General features: G+C 48.3%; 1 protein-coding gene across 4 annotated transcripts; it reads left to right on the forward strand.

Moving 5' to 3' along the window:
* The first annotated feature begins 85 nt into the window (after positions 1 to 85).
* Positions 86 to 24,517, forward strand: C1H19orf47 (chromosome 1 C19orf47 homolog). 4 transcript variants are annotated; one of them, XM_034499534.1, is made up of 11 exons: positions 86 to 195; positions 3,252 to 3,373; positions 5,655 to 5,706; positions 8,864 to 8,951; positions 9,038 to 9,152; positions 10,395 to 10,476; positions 15,139 to 15,276; positions 17,735 to 17,884; positions 21,690 to 21,760; positions 23,231 to 23,585; positions 24,239 to 24,517. In XM_034499534.1, the coding sequence occupies exons 2-11, from the start codon at positions 3,329 to 3,331 to the stop codon at positions 24,334 to 24,336; spliced, it is 1,194 nt and encodes a 397-aa protein (XP_034355425.1). In that variant the 5' UTR covers positions 86 to 195; positions 3,252 to 3,328; the 3' UTR covers positions 24,337 to 24,517. The 4 variants fall into 4 exon arrangements, with proteins under 4 accessions (XP_034355425.1, XP_076786588.1, XP_076786587.1 ...); XM_076930473.1 differs by having other exon boundaries at positions 88 to 195; positions 15,088 to 15,276; XM_076930472.1 differs by lacking the exon at positions 24,239 to 24,517 and having other exon boundaries at positions 88 to 195; positions 15,088 to 15,276; positions 23,231 to 23,869.
* The last annotated feature ends 145 nt before the right edge of the window (positions 24,518 to 24,662 follow it).

Consider the following 24,662-nt stretch of genomic DNA (forward strand, 5'->3'; position numbering starts at 1 on the left):
GCCATCGCCCCACACTCTCTCGCTGGTTGGCGGCTAGGAGGGCTAGAGCGGCAGTTGGGAGGTTCAGTCTGACTTCCGGTATGAAGGGCAGGACTTCCGGGGCGGGCGGCCCAGGAGGAGGGAGGAGTGTCTGACAGTTGGCGCGACCTAGAGGGTGGACGGGCGCCTCGTGGGGGTGCGGGCCCAGTGGGCAAGGTGAGATGCGGGACTGGGACGGAGGAGGTTAGGGATGGATGTACGGGGTGGCCGGGGGTCTGGAGTTCCAGTGCAGCCCACATTGTACGACCAGATAAGCGATTTCCCTTTCTGATCCTCAGTTTCCTCCTCTGTACAATGGGGGCCTGAAGCTGACCATAGTACCCGTGTAATGGGACGTCAGCTCGTGCACACCCCTGCTGCTCTCAGAGCTCCCCATGTTACTCTTCCATCCTTGTTAACACTAATGATGGGTACCCGCGCGGGAGATGGCCGGGCTAGCAGGTCAGCGGGTTTGGGTTCTAATTCCAGCTTCCCTGTGCAGGAACTGGGTCTGTGTCATTACCTTTCTGAGCCCAAGTTTTCTCTGCTCAGCGAAAACTGCTTAGTCTCAGGCTCATATGTTTCTCGTGTGGATTCTGATGAATATCTTTGGCATACCAACAGTTAAGTGGATTGGGATTGTAGTTTTCCCTCCAACAAAGTAGAGGAGGGAAGCCCAAAGAAAGCAAGAAAACAAACAATCGGGAAGATTGTTTGCCTCTTTGCTGAGTCCTGAAGTAGTGATGTAAAATACTGACTGATGCGTGTTCCTCAATTTAAAAGGGGGCATTTTACATTGTTAGCCTATTGGGAAACTGCCATTGCTTGCCTGGAGAAGGAAACCTTAATTTGAAATGCAATAGAAATAGAACAATCCTCTTCATTTGTGGGCAGTAAATGAAACATACTTGAAAATTGGATCTATCTATTTATTTATTTATTTATTTATTTATTTATTTTTGATGCAGGGTCTCTATATGTAGGTAGCTCTTTCTGTCTTGGAACTCACTACATAGAGCAGGTTGGCTTTGAACTCACAAATGTCTGCCTGCCTCTGCCCCTCTACCCAGCGCTGGGATTAAAGGCATGTGCCGTCATAGCAGGCTGGCTAAACAGTCTTATAGTTGGTTTCCACCTCACGTCTGCATGCAACTGAGATTAGGACTACAATTGTCTCGCCTTGTCACTGGTTTAGTTGACATTTAACTTAATAGATACCTGTCAAACGGAGTTGTAGGAACTTGGAGTTGGCTCTTTCAATCCCTCTAATTTTTTTTTTTTAATTTAAATGACATGTTTTATTACACTGTATGAAAAGTCAGAGGACAGCTTGGCCTGGTGGCCTTTACCTACTTAGCTATCTCTCTGTCCCATCCCCCAACCCAAAGAAAAGTAGATCTACTTGCTTTTTAAAACTTTCCCTGTCGACACACCTGTCCATGCATTGGTGTGGAGATCAGGAAAACTTTTTGGAGTCCTCTCTCTTTCTCTGTGTGGGTTGCAGGTCCAGGGGACAGAACTCATTGTCTGACTTGAAGGCAGGCCTCTTTGAGTAGGTTAAAGTACTGGCAGTGGAACCTGGGCCAGGCACACGGTAGGCAAAGTGCTCCGCCACTGAGCAGCTCCCGGCCCTTGACTTTTTGAGGTAGGGTCTCCATGGAGTACAACTGGCCTGGAACTCAAAATTCCAGCCTCAGCCTCCCAAGTGCTGAGATTGCAGGTTCCTGATGCTGTGATGAACAGCAATAGGATTGCCCATAAATGGCTCCAGAGGGTGAGTCCCACAAAGTAGAGCTACTTGCCTGAGGCCAGGGTTAGGAAATGGCGAAATCAGGGCTTGGGTTCCCCTGTCCCCTTTCTTCCTACTTTTCCACCCCTTCTTTGACTTTTTGAGGCCAGACCTTAGGATTTAGCCTTGGCTGTCCTCGAGTGCATGGCGCTCTTACATCAGCCCCCGAAATGCTGGGATTCTAAGCCTGTAAGTATGGTGCTTTGGATTCAAGCCCCCTAAAGGCATAGCATGTGCATTCTGTAAATGGTATTTCTAGAATTGAGTTTTGAATTGAGTTTTGAGAGCTGTCATTTTTAAAAAGTTAATTTTGTCCATTTCCACTATTCAGAAAGTCAGTGCAAGAGATGGACTTTTAAAAATATTAATCTATGTTTGTGTGTATGTTCGTGCAGGTTTGAATGGGGTACTTGCCTACAGATGCCAAAGTTGAATGTCTTACTCAATTCTTTACCTTCTATTTTAAGTCAGGGTCTCTCACTGAACCTGAAGCTCACCCGTTTGGGCACACAGGCTGGGCACTAAGCTCCAGGGATCCTCCCGTCTTCACCTCCTCAGTGCTTGGCTTTATAAAAAGTGGGTGGTGGGGATTTGAACTCATACCTTAATACACAGTACTGCCTGAGCCATCTCCCCAGCTGGGGACATGAACTTAAAGGCGGTGATCCCTTTATTTTTATGCATATTTATCAGCTTGTGCTTTGTTTTTTTTTGGTTTTTTGAGACAGGGTTTCTTTGTGTAGCCCTGGCTGTCCTGGAACTCACTCTGTAGACCAGGCTAGTCTTGAACTCAGAAATCCGCCTGCCTTTGCCTCCCAAGTGCTGGGACTAAAGGCGTGCGCCACCACCGCCCGGCTCAGCCTGTGCATGTTTTGCACCACATACATTCCTAGTGCATTTGGAGCCCAGGCTGTTGGATCCCCTGGGGCTGGAGTTACAGGTGGCTGTGCCTTGCTGTGTGAGTGCTGGGAACCAGGCTGGGTCCTCTACAAGGACAAAAATGTTCTTAACCTCTGAGTCCTGTCTCCAGCTCCCTGGAAATAGCAGAGAGAAGCAGTTTGGCACCTGGGAAATTGTGAATTCATGGCCAGCTTGAGTAATTCAGGAGACATAGCTTTAACATGGGACCAAACCAACCAACCAACCAACCAACTAACCAACCAACTAACCAACCAACCAACCAAAATGGTGTTGGGGAGCTGAAATTGAGTTTAGTGGTGACTTCACGGCCCTAGGGACTTCTGGTTGGGTATTAACTGAGACCTTCCAAGGATGGGCTGCTTATGCCTGCCTCATAGTGGTGCCTCAGTCCCCGTCCATCACACACTGGGCACACCTGAGTTTGAGTCTCGACCCGGCTGTTATTTGCTGTCTGTTCCCGGGCTTACCGTTCTTTTTATCTTTGACTTTATCTCCTCTTTTTGCTCATTTTTTTTTCTTCTAGGATCATCATGCAAAACCACTGAGATGTGAGTGTTCTCAGTTCCTGGCACAGAGTAAACACTCCAGAGAACCTGCTCCATGGGCTTCAGAATCACAGAGAACTTGCTTTTGAATCTCAGAAAGGTCAGTTGCTACATGGGACACTTAAGTAACTGTTGCTTGCTGAGTGAGTCATGTGTGGCTTTTAATTGATGAGAAATGGACTAATAATAGTCTTCCCTGTGAGACTGTTGCAAGGCACCTTTGTGATGCTCCGACTTGGTGGCCACTTGGTGCTTGGTATGTGCCAAGTCCCAACTGTCTCAGAGCTTGCTATTGTACTGTTGTTGGTGTGAGATCCAGCGCTTGCTCTCTAGCTAAGGATAGCCTTGAACTTCTTTCTGATCATCCTGCCTCTGCCTCCCAGGTGCTGGGACTGTGGGTATGTGTACCTCGTGTGTATGGTGCTGGGATTGAAGTCGGAGCTTTGTGTATGGTTGACAAGTACCCTACCAACTGAGTTACACCTCTAGCCCTCCCCACCTGCTTGAGACTGGGTCTTGCTGTATAGCTCAGGCTAGCCTTGTTTAGCTTGGTCTGGCCTCCACAGTTCTCCGATGCCTTTTAAATGATTGCTCACTCAAGTGAGAACTGGTTTTCCATTTTGTTGGAGCCCGTTGGGGGTCTGGTGTCCCGTCTTTCTCAGCTATCCCCTCCCAGTCTGTCTCTTTGATATACCACTGGACTCAGTGTCCCCTTTGCTGGAATACTCTCTGAAGAGCCACACATTCATCTTCCCTCCCCTAGGTTTCTACTTAACACTGCAGTCTCTGCAGATTAGCCTTTTGAAAATGGGCTCCCAAACCCCTTCCCAGGTTGCCTTTGTCTCCCACCTTCCCGGCTCCTATGCCCCCAACTAGGCTCAATGGTTTTATCCCTCTTGGTATTCTTAAGTATCTCCTACATTGAAGGTTCTCAGGAAATCTGATTTGTTTATTTGCTTTGCTGAGGGCCAACCCAGCCTTCCATGTGTTAGGCAAAATCCTGTTATTGAATGCCATGTAAATTAAACTTTTATGTTTGATGTAAAGCCTTATACAGCCCAGGCTGGCCTCAAACTCGCAAACCTCCTGCCTCAGTCTTCTGAATGCTGTGATTTCATACACTACTATGCCGGGTTTCTGTCTTAGTGTTTGAGAAAGGGCTCACACTGGGTCCGGTGCTGTACTCCTTTAATCTCAGCATTTGGGAGGCAGAGACAATCTCTGTGAGTTCAAGTCTAGCCTGGTCTATGTAACAAGTTCCAGGACAGCTAAGACTATAAGCACATAAACAAACAAATAAAGAGAAAGGGCCTCCCTTTGTGGCCTGGGCTGCCCTCCTGCTTTAGCTTCCTACATGGTGGGATAGTAGGGGTATGCTGCCGTGCCCGACTCGGGCAGGAAGTTGCCTTAGAGCGATGAGTGGTCCACATGCTGGAATTTTGGGGGCCACAGTTCCAACTAGACTTGTCAGAGTGTGAGGAACCAGAGCGTGGATGTTTGCTGTCTGTGCTGGTACTTTCATGTCAACTTGCTGCAGTAACATTTTTGAGAATTAATGGAATTTTGGTTTCTTTAAAAAACACAGAAATATTATAAGAGTGTGCTTTCATTTTAATCCCAAGTGTTGGGGTTTGGCACTGCTTCAGACTGTCTGTAGCAGCTGACTGTGGTTTGCCTTGGGCTCTAGCAGAGGCGTGGTTTTATTACCAGCAGCAGATAGTTTCTTCGATTGTGTGACGTTTGAAATCTGGGGACTTTTCAGAGGGTACATAAATTTGAGGGTCCCAAGAGGTGGGGTCAGTGTTGTGCAGCTGGGGAAATAGAGTGGGAAAAGAAGAACCACAAAGTAGCAAAGACCCACTACGGCTCGCCACAAGCCAGGGTCATCTGGGAAGAGGGACTCTCAATTGAGAAAATGCTTCCATAAAATTAGCTTGTAGGCATTTTCTTCATTGATGTTTGATGTGAGAGGGTCCAGCCTGAGTAGGTGGTCATGCTGTTATAAGGAAGCAGGCTGAGCCAGCCAGTGAGCAGCACTCCTCCGTGGCCTCTGCATCAGCTCCAGTCTCCAGGTTCCTGCCTTGAGTTCCTGCAGTGACTTCCCTTCTGGATGAAATAAACCCTTTTCTCTAGAAGTTGCTTCTGGTTATGGCATTTTATTACAGCAATGGAAACCCTAACTAGGACATGGTCTCTGAGTTCCTTCCCAGGCAGAGTGATAGCTGTGATGGCAGCCCTGTCCTGCCAGCTGCTGCTTCAGGCTGCTATTCTTGGGTCCTGACCCCCTAGTTCAGGAATGTTCCTCTGACAGGCAGGCCAGCAGCCCTGGGAGCCTGAGGCTCTCTGGGGGACTGATGGGCCCTCTCCCTTCTCTCTTTCAGGCTCCAGGAAGCAGGGTCAAGGCCAGGGAGACAATGGTCTCAGTGACTATGGGTAAGTCTGGTGTCTCTACAGGGCCCCTTCTGCCCGTGGGTTGGTTTGGGTTTCTTTGGGTCTAGAGAGGTAGAGGGGGAGGGTTGATAACAGGCAGGAACAGCTGGGCTTTACTGAGATGGGGGCGGGGCTGGAGCCTGTGCAAGGGTGTCTATTCTCTTTCCGAGATGGGACTCCTGAGTTAAGAGTATGGCCTGGAGAACTTGGTAAGGTCCATGGATGCACACCCTACCTGGCCTGCTAGAGCCTCAGTTTTTCTTTTTTAAAGATTTACTTATTTTTATGTGCATTGGTGTTTTGTCTGCATGCATGTCTGTGTGAGGATGCCAGATCCCCTGGAACTGGAGTTACAGACTGTTATGAGCTGCCATGTAGGTACTTGGTTCTCTAGACGAGCAGCCAGTGCTCTTAACCACTGACCTATCTCTCCAGCCCTGAACCTCAGTTCTTCTAGCTCTGAGATGGAGATGATAATCCTGCATCCTGGATTGAGGAAGATTACCAGATGTAGAATCCTAGGCATAGTCCTTAACAGATGTCAGTTGTGCTTGTCAGGAGACAGTTTGAGATAATTCCTCCATTCTTCTTTGCTAAGATACCACCACGTACTAACCCAGGCTCACCTGAAACTCCTTAGAGCCAAGAACAACCTTGAACTCTTTACCCTCCCCCTTCTACCTCCCTGTGCTGGGGTCACAGGCTCCCGTCACCTGGCTGTCTTCCTTGCTCTTTTTGTTTTGGGGTGAGGAGAGATGTAGCTTGTTACCCAGGCTGTTCTCAGCATTCCTGCCTGAGAACTCCTGAGGGCTGGGGCTGTAGGTGTATGCCACCACACCCAGGTCCCCAGTTACTCCTTAAGCTTTCTTTTGGGATTGTCAAAGCACAGAAATCACATGGTGGCTTAGGAAAATGCTGACATTTATTGCATGTATGGGAAAATCCATAAAATATATTTGCATTGAATTAAGAGGAACTAAAATACAAGCATCTAACAGGGCTGGGCTTTGAATTTACATAACAAACCCTGCAAGATATCACCATGTTTTAGACCTGCCTTTATGTAGCATGATGTTTGGAGTGGGGCGAAACATAACTAGTGTCTTTTTAATGCTGGGTAGTATTTCACATGTTTATGAACGTCACTGTCAAGAGATTGCTTAGGGTTTGAGATCTCTGTAGCTAAGTGGTAGAACATTTGCCTAGGACTCATCTTCGAGGGACTTAGGGTATGGTTCAGTGAGGGTTACGGAGGGCTTGAGAAGGTGGCTCAGAGCTAGAGTAAAGCCCTTAACTGATCCTCAAAAGGCTGTTCCATCCTCAGCACTGCAAGCAGACAGACTAAAAGGGATATTGCTTTGTTCTGGGAAACATTACAGTGTGTGTTCTAGAAGATTTCTCCTGGTGGTATGCGCAGTAACCTCATCCACCTGATTTAAGATACATTGTTATGTGATGTAACATTTCTGAGTAGGGACTACCACTTCTGTGTTTACTTTTGGAGACAATGTCTCACTCTGTAGTTTTCCTGACGTTCACTGTGTATCCTACCCTGGCCTCAAATCCATAGCCTCAGCCTCCTGAGTGCTGGGTTTGAAGGCTAGCACCACTACCTGTGGCCCAAGTATTTCTTAATAGCTGCTGGTTTGTGATAGCTTAATTGGTCACACATTTGCTTTCTCTCAATAATACATGACGTGAAGGTGTGTGCCCAGTGCAGAGATTCTGCAACTCCTTGAACAGCAGCCTCTCTAGGGCCTTTGTAGGTAGTGCACACTTGAGATTCAGCACAGTGAGGCAGGAAGATTAGGAGTTCAAGGTCGGCCGGGCGGTGGTGGCGCACGCCTTTAATCCCAGCACTTGGGAGGCAGAGGCAGAGGCAGATGGATTTCTGAGTTCAAGGCCAGCCTGGTCTACAGAGTGAGTTCCAGGACAGCCAGAGGTATACAGAGAAACCCTGTCTCAAAAAAAAAAAAAAAAAAACCAAAAAAAAAAAAAAAAAAAGTTGAGTTCAAGGTCATTCTTATACCTGGTGAATTTAAATCAAGCCTAGGATACATGAGGCCTTGAGGCCTTGTCCTTTTTTGAGATAGGATTTCTCTGTGTAACCCTGACTGTCTTCAAACTTGATATGTTGATCAGGTTGGCCTCAAACTCACAGGGATCCATCTGCCTCCGCCTCTCAAGGTGTGTACTACCATGCCAGCTGAGACCTTTTCTGAAAGAAAGAAAGAAAGAAAGAAAGAAAGAAAGAAAGAAAGAAAGAAAGACTGATTGATTCAAAAGAAGCAGCTGGAGCTTGGTTAGCAGAGCTTTTGCCTCAGATTGCACAAGTTTCCATCCCACCACCACATTGCTGAGCATGGTGGCAGCACACACCTGTAGTTCCAGCACTGGGGAAGAGGAGGCAGGAGGATTAGGAGTTGAAGGTCATCTTCAGATATATAGTGAGTTTAAGGCCAGCCTAGGCTCTATTAGACCTTGTCAAAACAAAAACAAAACAAAAGTACCCATTAAAGGCTGTCTGGATTCAGTATGCCTGTTAACCTGAGGACATGGGTGTTTCAGTATTGAAACGTCAGCCAGGTGAGGGCAGACTTCTTGTTTCTGCCCTGAGGATCTAAGGCATCCCAGGTGCTAGGAACAGGATAGGACCTGCCTGTGCTGAGTGCCCAGAAAGTACTATTACAAATGTACAAATAAGGAAACTGAGGCACCAAGCATTGACTTCCTGGAGGCAGGAAATGGCAGAGCCAGGATTGAACCTAGTCAAGCTAACTGATAACGGATGTGAGTGTGCGCTTCTCCATGAGGCTACTCCCTGCTAAGGCCCATGGGCTGGCTCCTGGGCCTGGGCTCCCCACTGCTGGGTGCTGAGAGCTATCAGGCCAGGTCTGTAGGATAAGGCATCAGGACAGGAGGAAGCCATAAGAGAACAGTCAAAGGACTGGGAACGTAGGAGCATTGTGCCCTGGCAAGTTAACCGACCTCTCGGGTCCTAGTCAGTGGGCTCAGTGCCTGCAGACTCACAAGTGCTCAGGGAGTCTTACTCCATTGAGAGTTGAGAGCTCACAGTGCAGGGCTGGCATGCACTGGCTTTTAATTGTGGAAGCCACTGCTGCTGTGGTTTGCTATGAATGACTGTCTTGTCTAACCCCAGCCACTTCCGAGTGGATCCAGTTCTTCAAGGAAGCCGGCATTCCCCCAGGACCTGCTGTTAATTACGCTGTGATGTTTGTGGATAATCGGTGAGGAGGCTGATGGGCTAGGGTAAGCTGGGCAGGAGGAGGTGGGAGCTTGCTGTGTGGGGCTTCACCACCGTCTTCCCCTGCAGGATCCAGAAGAGCATGCTGCTAGATCTTAATAAAGAAATCATGAATGAGCTGGGCGTGACTGTCGTGGGTGACATCATTGCCATCCTCAAGCATGCCAAGGTGGTACACCGCCAGGTAGGTGCTCTTCTGTGCCTCTGACTTCCTGGGGAAAGTATGGGGCTGGAGGGAGCTGTTCTGAAGCCAGCAGGAGGCCTGGCAGCCAAGGAAGGTGCAGTGTTCAGAGGCAGGTTCAGCTCTTTGCTGTGTGACATTGGGCATTTGTCTGACTTCGCTGAGCCTTGTTTTCTCTGTCTTCCCTATGCAGTGGGGCAAACCTTAATTTTGTGTTTCTTTTCCCACTCTTCACACATGTGTGATATACATACAGATGGAAGGTGCATGTTATCATGTGTATGTGTACATGTGGGGGCCATGGTTGACACTGGGAATGACCCTCAGTCACTCCACCACCTTACTCAGTGAGGCAGAGTCTCTTAATCAGACCCAGAGCTTTCTGATATGGCTGCCAGATTCCTTGAACTCATGTAGTAACATCTAGAGACAGGCCTTGAACTGTTCCTCATCCAGGATCCTGCAAAAAGGACTTTGTCAAGTTAGAGGTGTCAACTCAGCTGGAGAGTCAATAAAGAAAATATTGTTTTGTTTAAAATATATTGGATAGATGTGTGTATGGTGGACATGTGGTCATATATATGTGGATGTGTATATGGTGGATATGTGGTCATATATATATGTGGATGTGTATATGGTGGACATTTGGTCATATATATGTAGATGTGCGTATGGTGGATATGTGGTCATACATATGTAGATGTACGTATGGTGGATATGTGGTCATACATATGTGGGTGTGTGTATGGTGGATATGTGGTCATACATATGTGGGTGTGTGTATGGTGGATATGTGGTCATACATATATAGATGTGTGTATGGTGGATATGTGGTCATATATGTGTGGAGATCAGCAGACAACTTTGGGAGTCGGTTCTCTTTTCCACCACCTGAGTTCAAGGTTTAGCTCAGGTCATCAAGTGGCATCAAGTGTCTTTACCTGCTGAGCTATCTAGCCAGCCCAGGGTGCTTCCTTTTAGCCCAGAGCAGAATAGTACAGGGTTGAGCAATGGCTCAGATGTTAGTGCTTGCTGCTCTCCAGAGGACCCACGGTCAGTTCCCAGCACCAGTGTTGGGAAGCTCACAACTGCCTGTAACTGCAACTCCAAGGGATCCCACACCTGTGGCCTCTGCAAGCATCTGCACGCCCACACACACACACACACACACACACACACACACACACAGAGCTCAGTTCTCTAGGTCTCCTGTTCTGTGCTCACGCCTCTACCTCTCCTTTGCAGGACATGTGCAAAGCAGCCACTGAGTCAGTGCCCTGCAGTTCCAGTCCCCTCCAGGGCGAGCTTCGCCGTGGCTCTTCTAGTGGTGAGTTGCATCTGTTCAGTCTCTCCTTTGTATCTTGTCACTGAAGGAGTGCATCTGGCCAGTCCATCTACCTTGTAGTTTGCAGAAGTGGAAGCAAAGCCACTGAGCCCCTGTAAGGGACAGAATAAGCTAGTACGGAGTAGCTCTTTCTCTCTCCTAAGAGTGATAATGTGTGTGTGTGTGCGTGTGCGTGTGTGCGTGTGTGCGTGTGTGCGTGTGTGTGTGTGTGTGTGTGTGTGTCTGGTATCACAAGACAAAATGTCTGAAGAAGTTAGAGGGCTTCTTGTGAGCTTGGTTCTCTTTCCACCATATAGATCTGGGGGATCAAACTCAGGTCATCAGGCTTGGCTGTAAGCACCTTTATCCACTGAACCATCTCACTGGCTTCTCTTTCTGTCTTCCTCTCTCCCTCTTTTTCTCTTCTTTCTTTCTTTCTTTCTTTCTTTCTTTCTTTCTTTCTTTCTTTCTTTCTTTTTTTTTTTTAGACAAAAGGGTATGTGTGTGTGTCTTCCAGGCTGGCCTTGAACTCACCACCCTCCTGCCTTAGCATCTTGCTGCTGAGATCACCACACCTGATTTATTTCTTTTGGTAGTGCTGGAGATGGAGCCCAGAGCCTGTGCACTTACCAGCTACTTACGGCTGGTCCTTTGCTCTGCCATTCCACGCAGCTACACCTCTGCCCATTATCTCTGTCTTAGGGTTTGTTTTTGTTTGTTTGGTTGGTTTGTTTTTTGTTTTGTTTTGAGACAGGTTTTGTCTGTGTAGCCCCAGTCGTTCTGGAATTCATTTTGTAGACTGAGCTGGCCTCAAAGTTAGAGATCTACCTGCCTCTGCCTCCTGAGTGCTGGGATTAAGGGGCTGTGCCACCTGCCCAGCTACTTTGCTTATTTTTTTTTTTTTTTTTTTTTTTTTTTTTTTGGTTTTTCGAGACAGGGTTTCTCTGTGTAGTCCTGGCTGTCCTGATAACTCACTCTGTAGACCAGGCTGGCCTCGAACTCAGAAATCCACCTGCCACTGCCTCCCAAGTGCTGGGATTAAAGGCGTGCACCACCACCGCCGGCCACTACTTTGCTTTCTATCGCAGTGGTAAAGCATGACTACAAGCAACTTGGGGAGGAGTTTATTCAGCCTGATCAGGGCCTTGAGGCAGAGACTGGGATGCTCTTTGGCTTTCTCTCCAGCCTTCAGTCTTCTTCTTTTTCTTTCTTGAAATAGGGTCTCACTATGTAGCCCTGGTGAGTCTTGAACTCTGCCTTCTGAGTACTAGGATTAGTAAGCATTGTACCACCACACCTATCCAGGTATGGTACCCCTCCCAGTACCAACCGCCTGCCAGGAATGGGGCTGCCCACAGTGGGATGGGCTCTCCTACCTCAGTTATCAAGCAAGAAAATATCCCCACAGGCCAATTGTCTCCAGACCAATCCAATGGAGGATTTTCCCCAACTTCCTCAATGCCTCTGGCTTTTGTGAAGATGACAAAAAACTAAGCGTATTTCAGAAAATGTTTGTTTACATTTATTTATTCTGTGTGTGACGTCTGGGGAGTACTCATGATGCCATGGCACAAGTGTTGGCTAAATGACAGTGTAGAATCAGCTCTCTACTTCACCATGTGGGCCCTGGGGATCAGGACCTTTACCCTCTCCTGTCTTTCCTCACTGAGCTCTCTCAGTGGCCTCCACTGTATCCTTCGTAAGGATATCTTGTTTACTATATACCGTTGGGTGATTTGCTGAGCTCATGGCCAGCAACACAGTGGCTCGTTCCAGGTCAAAGCTTGTAAGCCACACAAGTTTTTCATGAAGAACATCATGGCCTTTCCATGGAGTGCAGTGTCACCCAGAACCTTAGCACAGTGCTTGCACCATTTAAAGCTGTACAGTTACCAAGCAAAAGTAAAAAGGAGACCAGTTTTTACACTTCCAGCAGTAAGTAGGCCATAGGATACTTACAGGAGCTGACACTAGAAGGCCACAGGATCTCTTTGACATAGGTTGGGAACAGGTGTTGGGTGATAGATAAACAGCTACAGAAGCACCACACATATTAGTGTAGGGTTATAATGAATTGTAGTCAGAAGATGAGTCTGTACACACAGACTCTTAAAAGGCCTGGGCAACAGGATAAGACCCTATTTTAAAAGCAGGCAGGATTGGGATGGACGTCAGTTGGCAGAGTGCTTGCCTAGGATACGTGAGGCCATGGGCTCCATCCCAGCTCTACACCATCTCGGCACTGTAATACCCACTCTGTGAGTCTCGGCAACTCAGAAAGTGGTAGCCGGAGGATTGTAAGTTCAAAGGAGGGCACTGGAGAGATGGCTCAGTGGTAAGAACACTTCCTGCTCTTTCAAAGGATCTGAGTTGAATTCCTAGCACCCATATCAAGTAGTTCACAACTGCCTGTCTCCAGCTCCAGCTGTAACACCCCCTTCAAGCCTTCAAAGGCACCTGTATGCATGTAGGTCACACACATACACACACACCCCTAAATAAAAATAAATACATCCATTAAAAAAAAAAGTTGAAAGTAATGTTGTTTGAAACCAGCCAGGAATACATGCGATGCTATCTCACAGAGGGGAGAAGGAAAAGGGCCCTGGTGAGGCTGCCCAGTGGGCAAAGGCTCTTGCTATGCAAACCTCGAGTTGTCTAAAGCCTGTGGAAGTTAAAAGGAGAGAACCAACTCTGAAAATTTGTCTTCTGGCCTCCACATGTGTCCCGTGGCACATGAGCCCCCCTCCCACACAATAAAAGTTAACAAGAAGCTGAACACCTTTAATCCCAGCACCCAGGAGGCGGAGGCAGGGGGATCTCTGTAACATGACATTCTAGGCCTGCCAGCTCTCGGATAATAGCATGGAGACTCTTTACTCATTATGAAAGCTCTAGGCCTTAGCTTACTTGTTTACAACTAGCTCTTTTAACTTAACCCATTTATATTCATCTAAGTTCTGCCATGTGGCCTGTTAGTTACCTGTCCTTCAGTCCTGGCCTGCATCATTCTCTCTGTCTAGCTGGCAAATCTCTCTCTATGTCTCACTGCTGAATCTCCCACCTCTGACTCTTTCCCAGAGTTCCTATTTCTGCCCAGAAGTCCCGCCTGTTCTCTCCTGCTTTGCTATTGGCTCTTTATCCAGCCAATCAGAAGGTATTGGAAGGACTGTTTACAAAACACTAAGACAGGTAAATAGACACACACACATACACACGCACAAAGATAAACATAGACATTTACTTCTCACCGTTTTATAATGGATCAATTGGTCATTGTGCTCTAATCTAGCTCAGCAGGTCTCTGTGGGTCCATGACATCTAGGTGGAAGGATGGCTTCATTTACATATGTGATTACTGGCTTGATGCCAGCTGGAATAATAGAGGTGACTTGGTGCCTTCCAGTATGCAGCAGGCTACCATAGGCATGCTCTCACAGGGAGTCACAGGGTTCCTAAAAACAGCAGTGGAGGACAGGCCCCAGCACTGGGCCTCTGGAGTCTGTGCTCTTGTGCCATTGGCCAAGTGAAGTCATAAGGCTGAACTTGGAGCCATTGCTGGCGGGACACACCCAGGGGTGTTGGTGAAGGGAGGTTGTAGAAATCGGGCTTCGTTTCTCTAATAGGCCCACAGCACATATGTAGAGAAGGGCTTGATCGTAATGGCTTTGCAGGCTGGGGGTGTAACTAAGCTCTAGAGCGTATGCTTAGCCTGTGTTCTAGCCTCAGCACTGAATCATGTAAGGCTCTGGTGAATAGCATTCAGTATGAGATAGCTGAGAGCCAGCATCCAAAGGCAGGAACAAGCTGTCTTTCCAGAGCCCCGCCTCCTTTCCCGCTCTGCTCAGGTGCCCACAGCCCCCTGGCTGCCAGTAGTGTAGATGGGCCTCGCCAGCCTTTCAGGTGCCTGTGGTTAGCACTTTAATACCCTCTGGATGCCTTTTCCTTCCCTCCCTCCCTCCCTTCCTGCTGTCTCTTCTCTTCCTCCCTCCCTTCTTTGCTAGACAAGGTCTCACTATATAGATATAGCCCTGACTAGCCTAGAACTCATGTAGACCATTCTAGCCCTGAATTTACAGAGTTCCTTCTGCCTCTGCCTCCCGAGTATCTGGATTAAAGATGTGTTCCATCATGTCTGGCCTAAATGCATCTTACAATTTCAAGTAACTTTGAAAACTGAAACTAAAGTTGTATGTGGTGGTTTATGTATATAATCCCCACACTTTGGAGACATAAGCAGGAGGCCTGCTGTGAGTTAGCCAGCCTGAATTCTGTTTTGAGTTCCAGGCCAGCCCAGAGTGAGATAGGTCTTTAAAAAAAAAAAATCCTGTCAAGCAATCATAAGGCCTGTAGAACAAAGCGTGCTGCGGTCCTGGTGGTCTGAGATGTGAGAGGGGAGTTCCCTTTGAGGAGTCGCACGTGGTGAGCCAGTTCCCAGGAAGATGAAGCTGTCTTCCATATTCCTGCGTATACCCATCATGAGGATAAAGCAGCCACTGGGCGACAGCAGGTGTCCTTCATTCAGTTCTCTGCTTGCCTTTCCCTTCCTGGGTGGACACTGTTAGGTTGAGAACTCGTAGACTATACTCCAGAATTCTCATTGCCATTTCCCAGACCCCTCTTTAGGGCACCCAGCACAACCGGACTCCCTTCCTTCCTCCACAGCCGCTTCTCGAATGATCGCCAACAGTCTGAACCATGACTCTCCACCCCACACTCCTGCACGGCGGTCAGACAACAGCACCTCCAAGATCTCTGTCACCGTGTCCAACAAGATGGCAGCGAAGAGTGCCAAGGCTGCAGGTGAGGGCACTTGGGCAAGTGTTGGGCAGAGTTACAGGAGAATATGGTGAGCAGAGGGTGCGTGTGTGCGTGTGTGTTGCTTCTAAATGTGGCAAGGTGCTTCAGAGACCAACAGAAAGTCACTGATCTCTGAATTTGATCAAGTCTGAGGGCTTCAATTTTTGTTTCTCTGTTTTATTTAACTTAAAGTTTTATTTTATTTTCTAAATTATGTGTCTGTATGTGGGTGTGTGCATGTGTGTACAGGTGTCCATTGAGACCAGAAGAGTGGGATCCCCTGGAGCTGAAGTTACAGGAAATTGTGAGCTGCCTGATCTGGGTGCTGGGAACTGAACTTGAGTCCTCTGCAAAAGCAGTATTTGATATTAAACACTGAACCATTCTCTAGCCCCATGGAACTATTTCTAGAAGGGCAGTGCTGATATCTTAGTTTCCAGGACAGTGAGAAACTCCGGAATGGACTTAGAGACCTGTTTGTCCTGCTTCTCCTTGAGATTGTCATGTGACAATCTCATGTCATGTGAGGTGACTCTGAACTCCTGTTCTTCCTGCCTATCTTGTGCGTATCCAGGTCACAGGCATGGACCGCCACACCCTGTTTATGCAGTGCTAGGGCTATTGAACCAAGTGGGTGTGCATGCTAGGCAAGAACTCTCCCAACTGAGCCACACCCCAGACCTCATCACTTCCTCTTGCCTGCTGTCTTCCATCTCCTCTGTGCCTGCGGTCTTTAGCCTGCAGCATGCTTCTGTTTGAAATGTTTGGATGATCTTCTGCTCAGGACTTAAAGCTGGGGCGGGGCATGGGACTCAGCTTTCCTGCTCTCCCGTGTTCAACCCTTTCCCAATTTCTAGTTTCTCAAGGCACCTATGGAAACTTGAGGCTGGGGACCGGGGGAAGGACTCGATGTTTTGGTTGCTCATCACGGGCTCTCTGCTGCCATTGCCTCTGCTTTATCTTTGCCTTGTGTGTTTTTGTGGAAGTGCCTTCAACTAGAAGGTAAAATCAATTGCTGAGTGTAGTGGCTCCCACCTAAGATAACCTGCACTTGGGAGGCAGAGGCCAGATGATTGCTGTGAGTTTGCACCCAGCTGGGGCTGCAAGCATGAGCTTGTCTCATAGAAAGAAAAGACTCTGGGACTAGGCTCAGTGGTTAGAGTACTAAGCCCTGAGTTCAATCCCCACCACAAAAACTTATAAACATAAAAGTAGTTAAATGTAAAAAGCTAGGCAGGGTGGCACATACTGTAAGTCCAACATTCAGAAAGCAGAGGCAGGGGGATCATTCCAAATTCAAGGTTGGCTTAGTTCATATAGAGAGTTCCAGGCTAGCTAGAGTTACAGCAAAAAAGAGAAACAGAAAGTTAAAGCAGTTTCTAGAGAGCTGAAATGACAGTGCCCCTGGGATAAGAGGCTGGCTCGTCTACCTTCTGACACTCTGAAGGGGATTCTTTATTTTAGTTGGAGTGTAAAGTAGGTGTGGTAGGTTATGCTGTTAGTCTAAGTAATGGGGCGGCTGAGCCAGGAGAATGACAAGTTCCAGAGCAGCTCAGGCTACATAGTGAGACCCTGTCTTAAAAACAAAAAAGAAGTTTAATTTAGAGTTGGCTACATGGCTCAGTGAGTAAAAGCTTTTGCTGCTATGCCGTATTTTTTTTTTTTTTTTTTAATTTTTTACATGTTTTATGTGTAAGGTGTGGATGTTTCATCTGCACGAATGTCTGCATCACATGAATGCTTGGTGCCAGCAGAGGCCACAGAAGTCCTCTGATCCCTGAAACAGGACTTACAGGTGGTTGTGGGCTGCCATGTGGGTGCTGGGAATTGAACCCAGATCCTCTGGAAGTGCTCTATAACCACTGAACCATCTCTCTAGCCCCAAGACATGTATTTAAAGTATAATTTAATACTGTGCCATGTCAAACCAGTAAGTATGGCCCTTGATTACTGGTTAAAAAATGAGTGCACAAAACAAAAAGTCAAAAAGTGCAGGCATCCACAGTTGTAAACGCAGCCTATGGGATTCAAGATCCTCCCACCCCCATGGTTCCACAGTTTAGCTGCACATTAAGCAGGGTGTGGCTTACCTTGGAGAGTCTGGGAAGTCACCACTGTTTTCAAATCCCAAGCACAGCTTGTGGTTTAGTCACACCAGATGACTAATGTCCTCGGTGGCTCAGTCTGGTGATGGGGGCAGCTGTGCACATGAAAGAGAAAGTCACAGGAGTAAGAAGATGGTGTACGACTGGGCATTGTGGTGCATACCCATAAGCCTAGTCCAATAGGGGCTGAAGCAGAAAGTTTGTGAGTTGAGATCAGCCTGGGCTCCATAGTGAGACCTTGCCTCAGAATTGAGGACAGAAACAGAGGTAAACTGTCCTGACCATAGCTAGGTGTCTCTCACCCCAAGCTCTGAACATCCATCCTTGAGGGAGCTGACCCCATGTCTCCTTACCAGCTCTGGCCCACAGGGAGGAGGAAAGCCTGGTTGTTCCCACCAAGCGGCGGCGGGTCACAGCTGAGATGGAGGGAAAGTATATCATCCACATGCCCAAGGGAACCACTCCCCGCACCCGAAAGATCCTGGAGCAGCAGCAGGCAGCAAAAGGTACGGGCTACGTGGGTTGTAGATGGGAATCTCTTAGCTTATTGCCCAGTGATGGTCCTGCCCAGGAAGTGGGGTCTCAGAGGGGAGCCACTAACAGGACCACAGAGGGAGAGAATCCTCACCTCTGCTCTGCTGTCATTCAGTTCATGAAGCCAGGTGCATGTCTTCCTTTGTCCCTTGTGGGCAAGGACTAAAGGACAGTCATGGCCGGCCTTGAAATTAAGTGGCCATACCTGGCCAAGGGCAGGGCCACAGTGAATACCAGTACTGTGAGCCAAAGCCAGGTTCATCGAGGGCTGTGCAGGTAGTGGTTTTATGGTGGCAATATTTCAGAGCCGTCTGCTGGTTCTGCTACAACTTCCCAATAGTGCACATCCCTTCCTGGGCCCCATACCCATGGCTGTTTTCTCTCTAGGGACCAGCGTCTGTGGACCTGAGTGAGTCACTGTGAATATGTCCTTGGAGTGTCTTAGTTAGGGTTTTAGGTCATGAACAGACACCATGACCAAGGCAACTCTTATAAGGACAACATTTAATAGGGGCTGGCTTACAGGTTCAGAGGTTCAGTTCATCATCATCAAGGCAGGAGCATAATAGCATCCAGGCAGGCATGGTGCAGGAGGAGCTGAGAGTTATACATCTTCATCTGAAGGCTACTAGCAGAAGATTGGCTTCCAGGCAGCTAGGACGAGGGTCTTAAAGCCCAGGCCCACAGTGACACTCCTACTCCAAGACCACACCTGAGACAGGGTTTCTCTGTGTAGCCCTGGCTGTCTTGGAACTCACTATGTGGACCAGGCTGGCCTCAGACTCAGAGATCCTGCTGCCTCTGCCTCCTGAGTATTGGGATTAAAGGCGTGCGCCACCACTGCCTGGCCAGTTGTTTTGAGGTGCTGGCAATATGACCTTGTGCATACTAGGATAGTACTCTACCTCCCACCTACAGCCTCAGTCCTTTTATTTATTGACACAAAAAGCATTATTTTTTAAATATCAATATAAGATTTCCTCTAGTCATGTCTTTTTCTTTCATTTTTAGTCTTTTATTTTTTAATACATTCTTTAAAAAGTTACTTTTTATGGATATGCTTATGTGAGTTCATGTGCATAACATGTGCAACAGCCCTCAAAAGCCAGGAGAGGGTGTTGGGGGCCCCCTGGGACTGGAGTTGTGTAAGGTTGTACGCAAATGTGTGTGCTGGGAATTGAACTTCGGTCCTGTACAAGAGCAGTCAGTGTTCTTATCTGCTGAGCCATCTTTCTAGCGCCTATTCTTTGATAATTTCATACAGTATGCATTTTATTTTCATTGGATCTACCCTAAGCTAACCCCCTACTCTTGCCAGATAACTCCAACATATCCCTATCTCCTTCATGTCCTGTCTTCTTTTTTTTCTCTCATTGCACCCTATTGGAGCTGCCAGGCAGAATCCTGGCTGACCCTGTTGGCCTGACCTGCAGGCCTGTGTGGATAGCCTTGAGTACAGCATCTCACAGCACGTCTCCAGCTCTTGTGTCCTTTCCATGCTCTTCTACCGTGTCCCCTGAACCTTGGAGAGGCTGATGTAGATTTGGGGCTGAGCACTGGAAACACACTGACTCTCAGCACTTTGACAGCTGACTCTTTCCAGTGACTGCTGCCCACTGCAAAAGAAACTCTGACCAAGTTGAGAGTAACACAAGTCTATGGATATGTGATATATATGTATATAATTTCTTTCTATCTCTCTCTCTCTCTCTCTCTCTCTCTCTCTCTCTCTATATATATATATATATATATATATATTTTTTTTTAAATTATTTTTTGTTTATGTGTACCCCATTCATGTAAGACCCTGCAGAGACCAGAAAAAGGTGTCAGATCCTCTGGAGCTGCAGTCACAGTGACTGTGAGCTGCCATGTAGTTGCTAGGGACCGAACCTGCAAGAGCAGTAAGTGCTCTTCAAAGCTCTCATCTCCCTACACATGCTTATGTAGAAGACAGTTTGATACCATGTCTATTTAGCAAATGGCAGTATTAAATTTTCTCTTAGGGTCTACTACCTCCCAGCTGCAGACACGTATTCCTCCTGTGGAGCGGCCTCAAGTCTAAGCAGAGAGCTGTTGGTTAACCTCATAACCTTGATGCCACTGCTACACCAGTGAGCACATCTTGCCGGGCAGGTTGATATTCTAGTGTTCAGGGTTCACTGCTGGTAATACCACTGATGACTTCCTCCTCAGTGGTCTGCAGAGTGCCTTTCAACACTGAATCTAGCCATTAGGGAAGAATTTTGGTGTTTGTTTTGGTTTTTCGAGACAGTTTCTCTGTATAGCCCTGGCTGTCCTGGAACTCACGCTGTAGACCAGGCTGGCCTTGAACTCAGAAATGCACCTGCCTCTGCCTCCCAAGTGCTGGGATTAAAGGCATGGGCCACCACACCTGGGCTGGTGGCTTATTCTTTTTTAATGATTGTTTCCATAGTATTTTGGGCTTATCTTTCAGTGAACACTATATTGATGTAGGGTTTTTTTCCTTTGGTTGAGGCAGGGTTTCCCAGTGTAGCCCTGGTCGTAGTCCCGTAGACCAGAGATCTTCCTGCCTCTGGCTCCCAAGGCCCAGGATCAACAGTGTGTGCCACCTCTACCTGGCTGAGATGTATGTTTTGTTGTGTTTAGTAGGGGACTCATCCTGCTCCATCGCATCCTGCCAAGTGTCCACAGTCACAAACGTGAAAGGAGCAAGTGCAGGTTCAGAACTCTATTGAAAAGCTGGCTGTGATAGCACCAGCAGTAATTCTGGCCTCAGTTACTTAGTGAGTTCACAGTTAGCCGAGGCTACGTGAGAAACACCTTCCCTTCCACATCAACAGAGGCACAGTGAATGTTAGGGTTACTTTTCCCTAACTACATGGTGAAACTACATGGTGGCTCACAACCATCTGTAATGGGATCTGATGTCCTCTTCTGGTGTGTCTGAAGACAGCGACAATGTACTCACATACATGAAATAAATAAACCTAAAAAAAATAAATAAATAAAAATAAAAGCAAGTTGGGGGGGGGGAAGGGTTTCTTTGGTTTACACTTCCTCATCACTGGAGGAACATAGGACAGGAACACAAGCAGGGCAGGAACCTGAAGGCAGAGCTGGTGCAGAGGCCATGGAGGATGCTGCTTCCTGGCTTGCTCTCATGGCTTGCTCAGTCTGTCCTCTTCTAGAACCCAGGACCCCCAGCCTGGTGTTCGTGGACTCTACTCCATCAGTCACTAAGAGTCACTAAGAAAGTGATCATTAAGATTTTAAAACAATGAACATGAAGAGATGGGCAGTGGTGGCATACACCTTTAGTCCCAGGCCTTGGAAGACAGAGGCAGGTGCATCTCTTGAGTTTGAGGCCAGCCTGGTCTACAGAGTGAGTTCCACCATAACCAGGTTACACAGAGAAAGTCTATCTTGAAAACCCAAAAAATAAATCATTAAGAAAATGCCTGCAGGCTTTCCTTAAACCCCCGTTATGGCAGCATTCTCTTAATTGGAGCTCCCTCCTTTTAGATGACTTTAGCTTATGTTGAGTTGACATGAAACTAACCCGCACATTGATCTTTCCCAGATTTGACACTCACCGTGTGTTTGTGTGAAGATCAGAGCCAGTAGCTAGTTGCAAAGCCTGCGCCAAGCATGGTCTGTCCCTACTAGGACAGTTCTCACTGGCATGTGGGCTGGCAGTGTCATCCCTCCTTGACATCTGCTCTGTGGTCAGCCTAGACATGATCCCATGAGACACCAGGCAGGTGCTGCTTCATGATGTCACTTCCCTCCCAGGTCTCCATAGGACATCTGTATTTGATCGCCTTGGTGCTGAGACTAAAGCAGACACGACCACAGGGACTAAGGTGAGTGTGGCTTGCTGGAGCAGCTCATGTGGGCAAGTGCTGGTGCTCTCTGTGCTTCTCGACGTGCACACATGTGTGTCCCAGATGTCCATACTGTCTTCCCCAGTTTTAAACCTCTGTTTTTTCTTTGGCTCTGGTGGATTTCCAGTTTGCCCTTTGTCTTTCCTCAGCTGACTTTTAGCCCAGCCCCAGTCTATTTGGTTGCTAGGTTTCTTTCTGTAATCGTCTACCCTCATGTGTCAACTAGTCTCAGCATCTTCTACCACAGCAACTCCTGTCTTGAACCTCCAGCTCAGGGTACCTGCCATCTGCATTCCAGCCAGCTGAATGCATTTCAAGTTCCAAGTCCCTGGCATGGTGTGTGTGGTTCTCAGTTCCTGAATTTGTGTAGTGCCAGTTCATTGGATGCCTGTGGAGTATCAGCAAGGGGCGGGGCGTGTGGGACGTGGCGAACGTGGTAGACAACTGTGGCTTCCACTGAATCTCATGCTCACCAGGGTAGAGTTACCTGCTTACCTATCTCTCACCTCCCAGAACCTTACCATGTAACACTTAGCGTCAGAGGACTGGAGGTCCAGCACTGTGAGAGCACAAAGGGTGTGGCTGTCACTTCTGCCTCAGGGACCCAGTGCATGCTTTTTTCTCAGCTGTCTTTTGGAGGGCCTGACTTCACAGTTTGGATCTCAGAGGCATCTCTAAGAAGATATGGATTGTCCCTGACTGCTATCCTCCAGTCTGCTTCTCTCCTTTGCATGCTGGCAGTGGTGGCCCACATCTGTCATCCTAGCACTCAGGAGATGAGACAGGAAGATCTCACGTTTGAGACCAGCTATGCTATGTAGTAACTCCTGTCTCAAAAATAAAGGAAAAGACAATCCATGAAGACATGCTCTCCCGCACAAAGCTCGACTGCTGAAGTCACAGAATTAGTGGAGTTATTTCTGATGCTGCTTCCTCCTGGACTATGATTTCAGGAGGGCATGGCCAGGGTTTTCTCCAACACTGTTCATCCTAGGCTGAGGTACAGGACTGAGAATAGTGTCTGGGGCTCATAAACTATCTGCTAAGTAAGCGGCCAAGGGAGGCTGGGATGGGGCTCAGTGGTAGAGCACTTTCCAGCTGTGTATAAGGCCATGAATTTTATCTGAGGCATGAGAAAATGAACAGCTAAAATGACCTGGGACCTTCCTAATGCTCACCTGTCCTTGGCAGTGCACTCCGTTTCTCTGTCTTCATAGAGCTGTGGCTATTCAGCTTTCAGGGCTCCCGTGGTCAGGGATTTTTCCTAAAGAACTTTCCCGAGTCCCTTAGCATAGTCAGGTCTTCCTTTTGGTGCCCTAGCCTCTGGTCCCCTTCAGTAGTGTTGTCACTATTACATAGGATGTCACTGAGCTGTCAGCTGACTTCTTAGGCCAGCCAGCGTAGGTAGCATGCTGAGGGAGTGATGACCCTTTTCTCTGCCCTCTACAGCCCACAGGAGTTTTCAGCCGCCTAGGGGCCACCCCAGAGATGGATGAGGATCTGGCCTGGGACAGTGACAATGACAGCAGCAGCAGCTCTGTCCTGCAGTATGCTGGGGTCCTAAAGAAACTAGGACGAGGCTCAACCAAGGCCAGTCCCCAGCCAACACTGACTGTCAAAGCCAAGGCCACAAGCTCTGCAACCACAACAGCTACCACTCCAAAGCTGCGGCGCCTGGCCCTTCCCTCTCGCCCTGGGCCGGAGAAGAAGCCAGATTCCCTGCCCAAAGTCAGCATCCTTCAGAGACTGGGCAAGGCTTCCGTTGTGTCCGAGGCACAGGACAGCCAGGTCACAAGCACCAAGAGTAAGTCCTCAGCTGAGGTCAAGTTCGCCATTAAGAGGACTCTGGTAGGGCCCCGGGGGAGCAGCTCCAACGAGAGCCTTGGTGCCCAGATGGATCATGCAGGCACTGTAAGCGTGTTCAAAAGACTGGGCCGGAGGACTTTCTAGCCACATACAGGGTGGGGTGCAGCATGGAATGGCAGGCCGGCTCCTGCTTTCATCCCTTCCAGCCTTTCTTAAGGGCACACCTGCCCTCCTTCCAAGCTCTAGATGGCACAAGGCTTGGCTCTCTCCGGCATTTATGCTGGTTCCAAGCACTCGGGGACACAGGCATTTTTCCTGGTCTTTGATGTTCCTGTGACCTGACCCTGCCTGCTCTGGGACTTTCCCTTCTTCCTGCCCTATATCCTCTGTGCAGTAACTGTGGCCTTGGCATAGTCCCCTTTTCTACCTCTTCCCAAAGCCAAGGCCCTGTTTCTTTCATGCAGTCCACCCCTGATAGCAGCAGCATCTGCTGCCTTAGACCCTCCTGTTGTGACTGCCCACCACAAAGGTGTCACCTGGAGGCCTACCCTGCGCCTTCTTTCCCTCTTCTCCCCCTTTCCCGCCTGCTGTGCTGTCTCTCCCTCTCTTCCCTCTTTTCATTTCTTTTCTGTTTTCTGTCCCTGTGGCAAGGCCCGACCGTCCGCTGCATCCTGTCCGACCCTCCTGCACCTCTGGCCTCCCAGCGGCCCCCTCGTCGACGGTGGCGGCGAACCTGTAAAGACTGTTAGCTGCCTTCCATTCCCAGGCTGGAGGGACTCCCCCAGACCTGACCTGCAGCTGGGGCACCTCCGTTTCCCTGCCCTGGCCATGGCCATCTTTTTCTTTGATGGGTGGTGGGCAGCAGACATTGGGAAGGGGAGGGTGCTGAGGAAAGATGACTGCTGTTTTAATATATTTTTGTGACTTTCAGACTGTTTCCTTCCTTTCCCCTTCTTCAGTGGGAGTCACAGGTCTGTTGTTCACACCAGCACAGTGGGGTGGTAGGCACTGGTGAAGGACTGGGGCCAGCACTTCGGGACCTGAGCTGAAGGGGATGATGGCGGCAGTCCTCTTG

This window comes from Arvicanthis niloticus, chromosome 1 (genome assembly GCF_011762505.2).
Source record: "Arvicanthis niloticus isolate mArvNil1 chromosome 1, mArvNil1.pat.X, whole genome shotgun sequence".
In the NCBI taxonomy this organism is placed as follows: Eukaryota; Metazoa; Chordata; class Mammalia; order Rodentia; family Muridae; genus Arvicanthis; species Arvicanthis niloticus.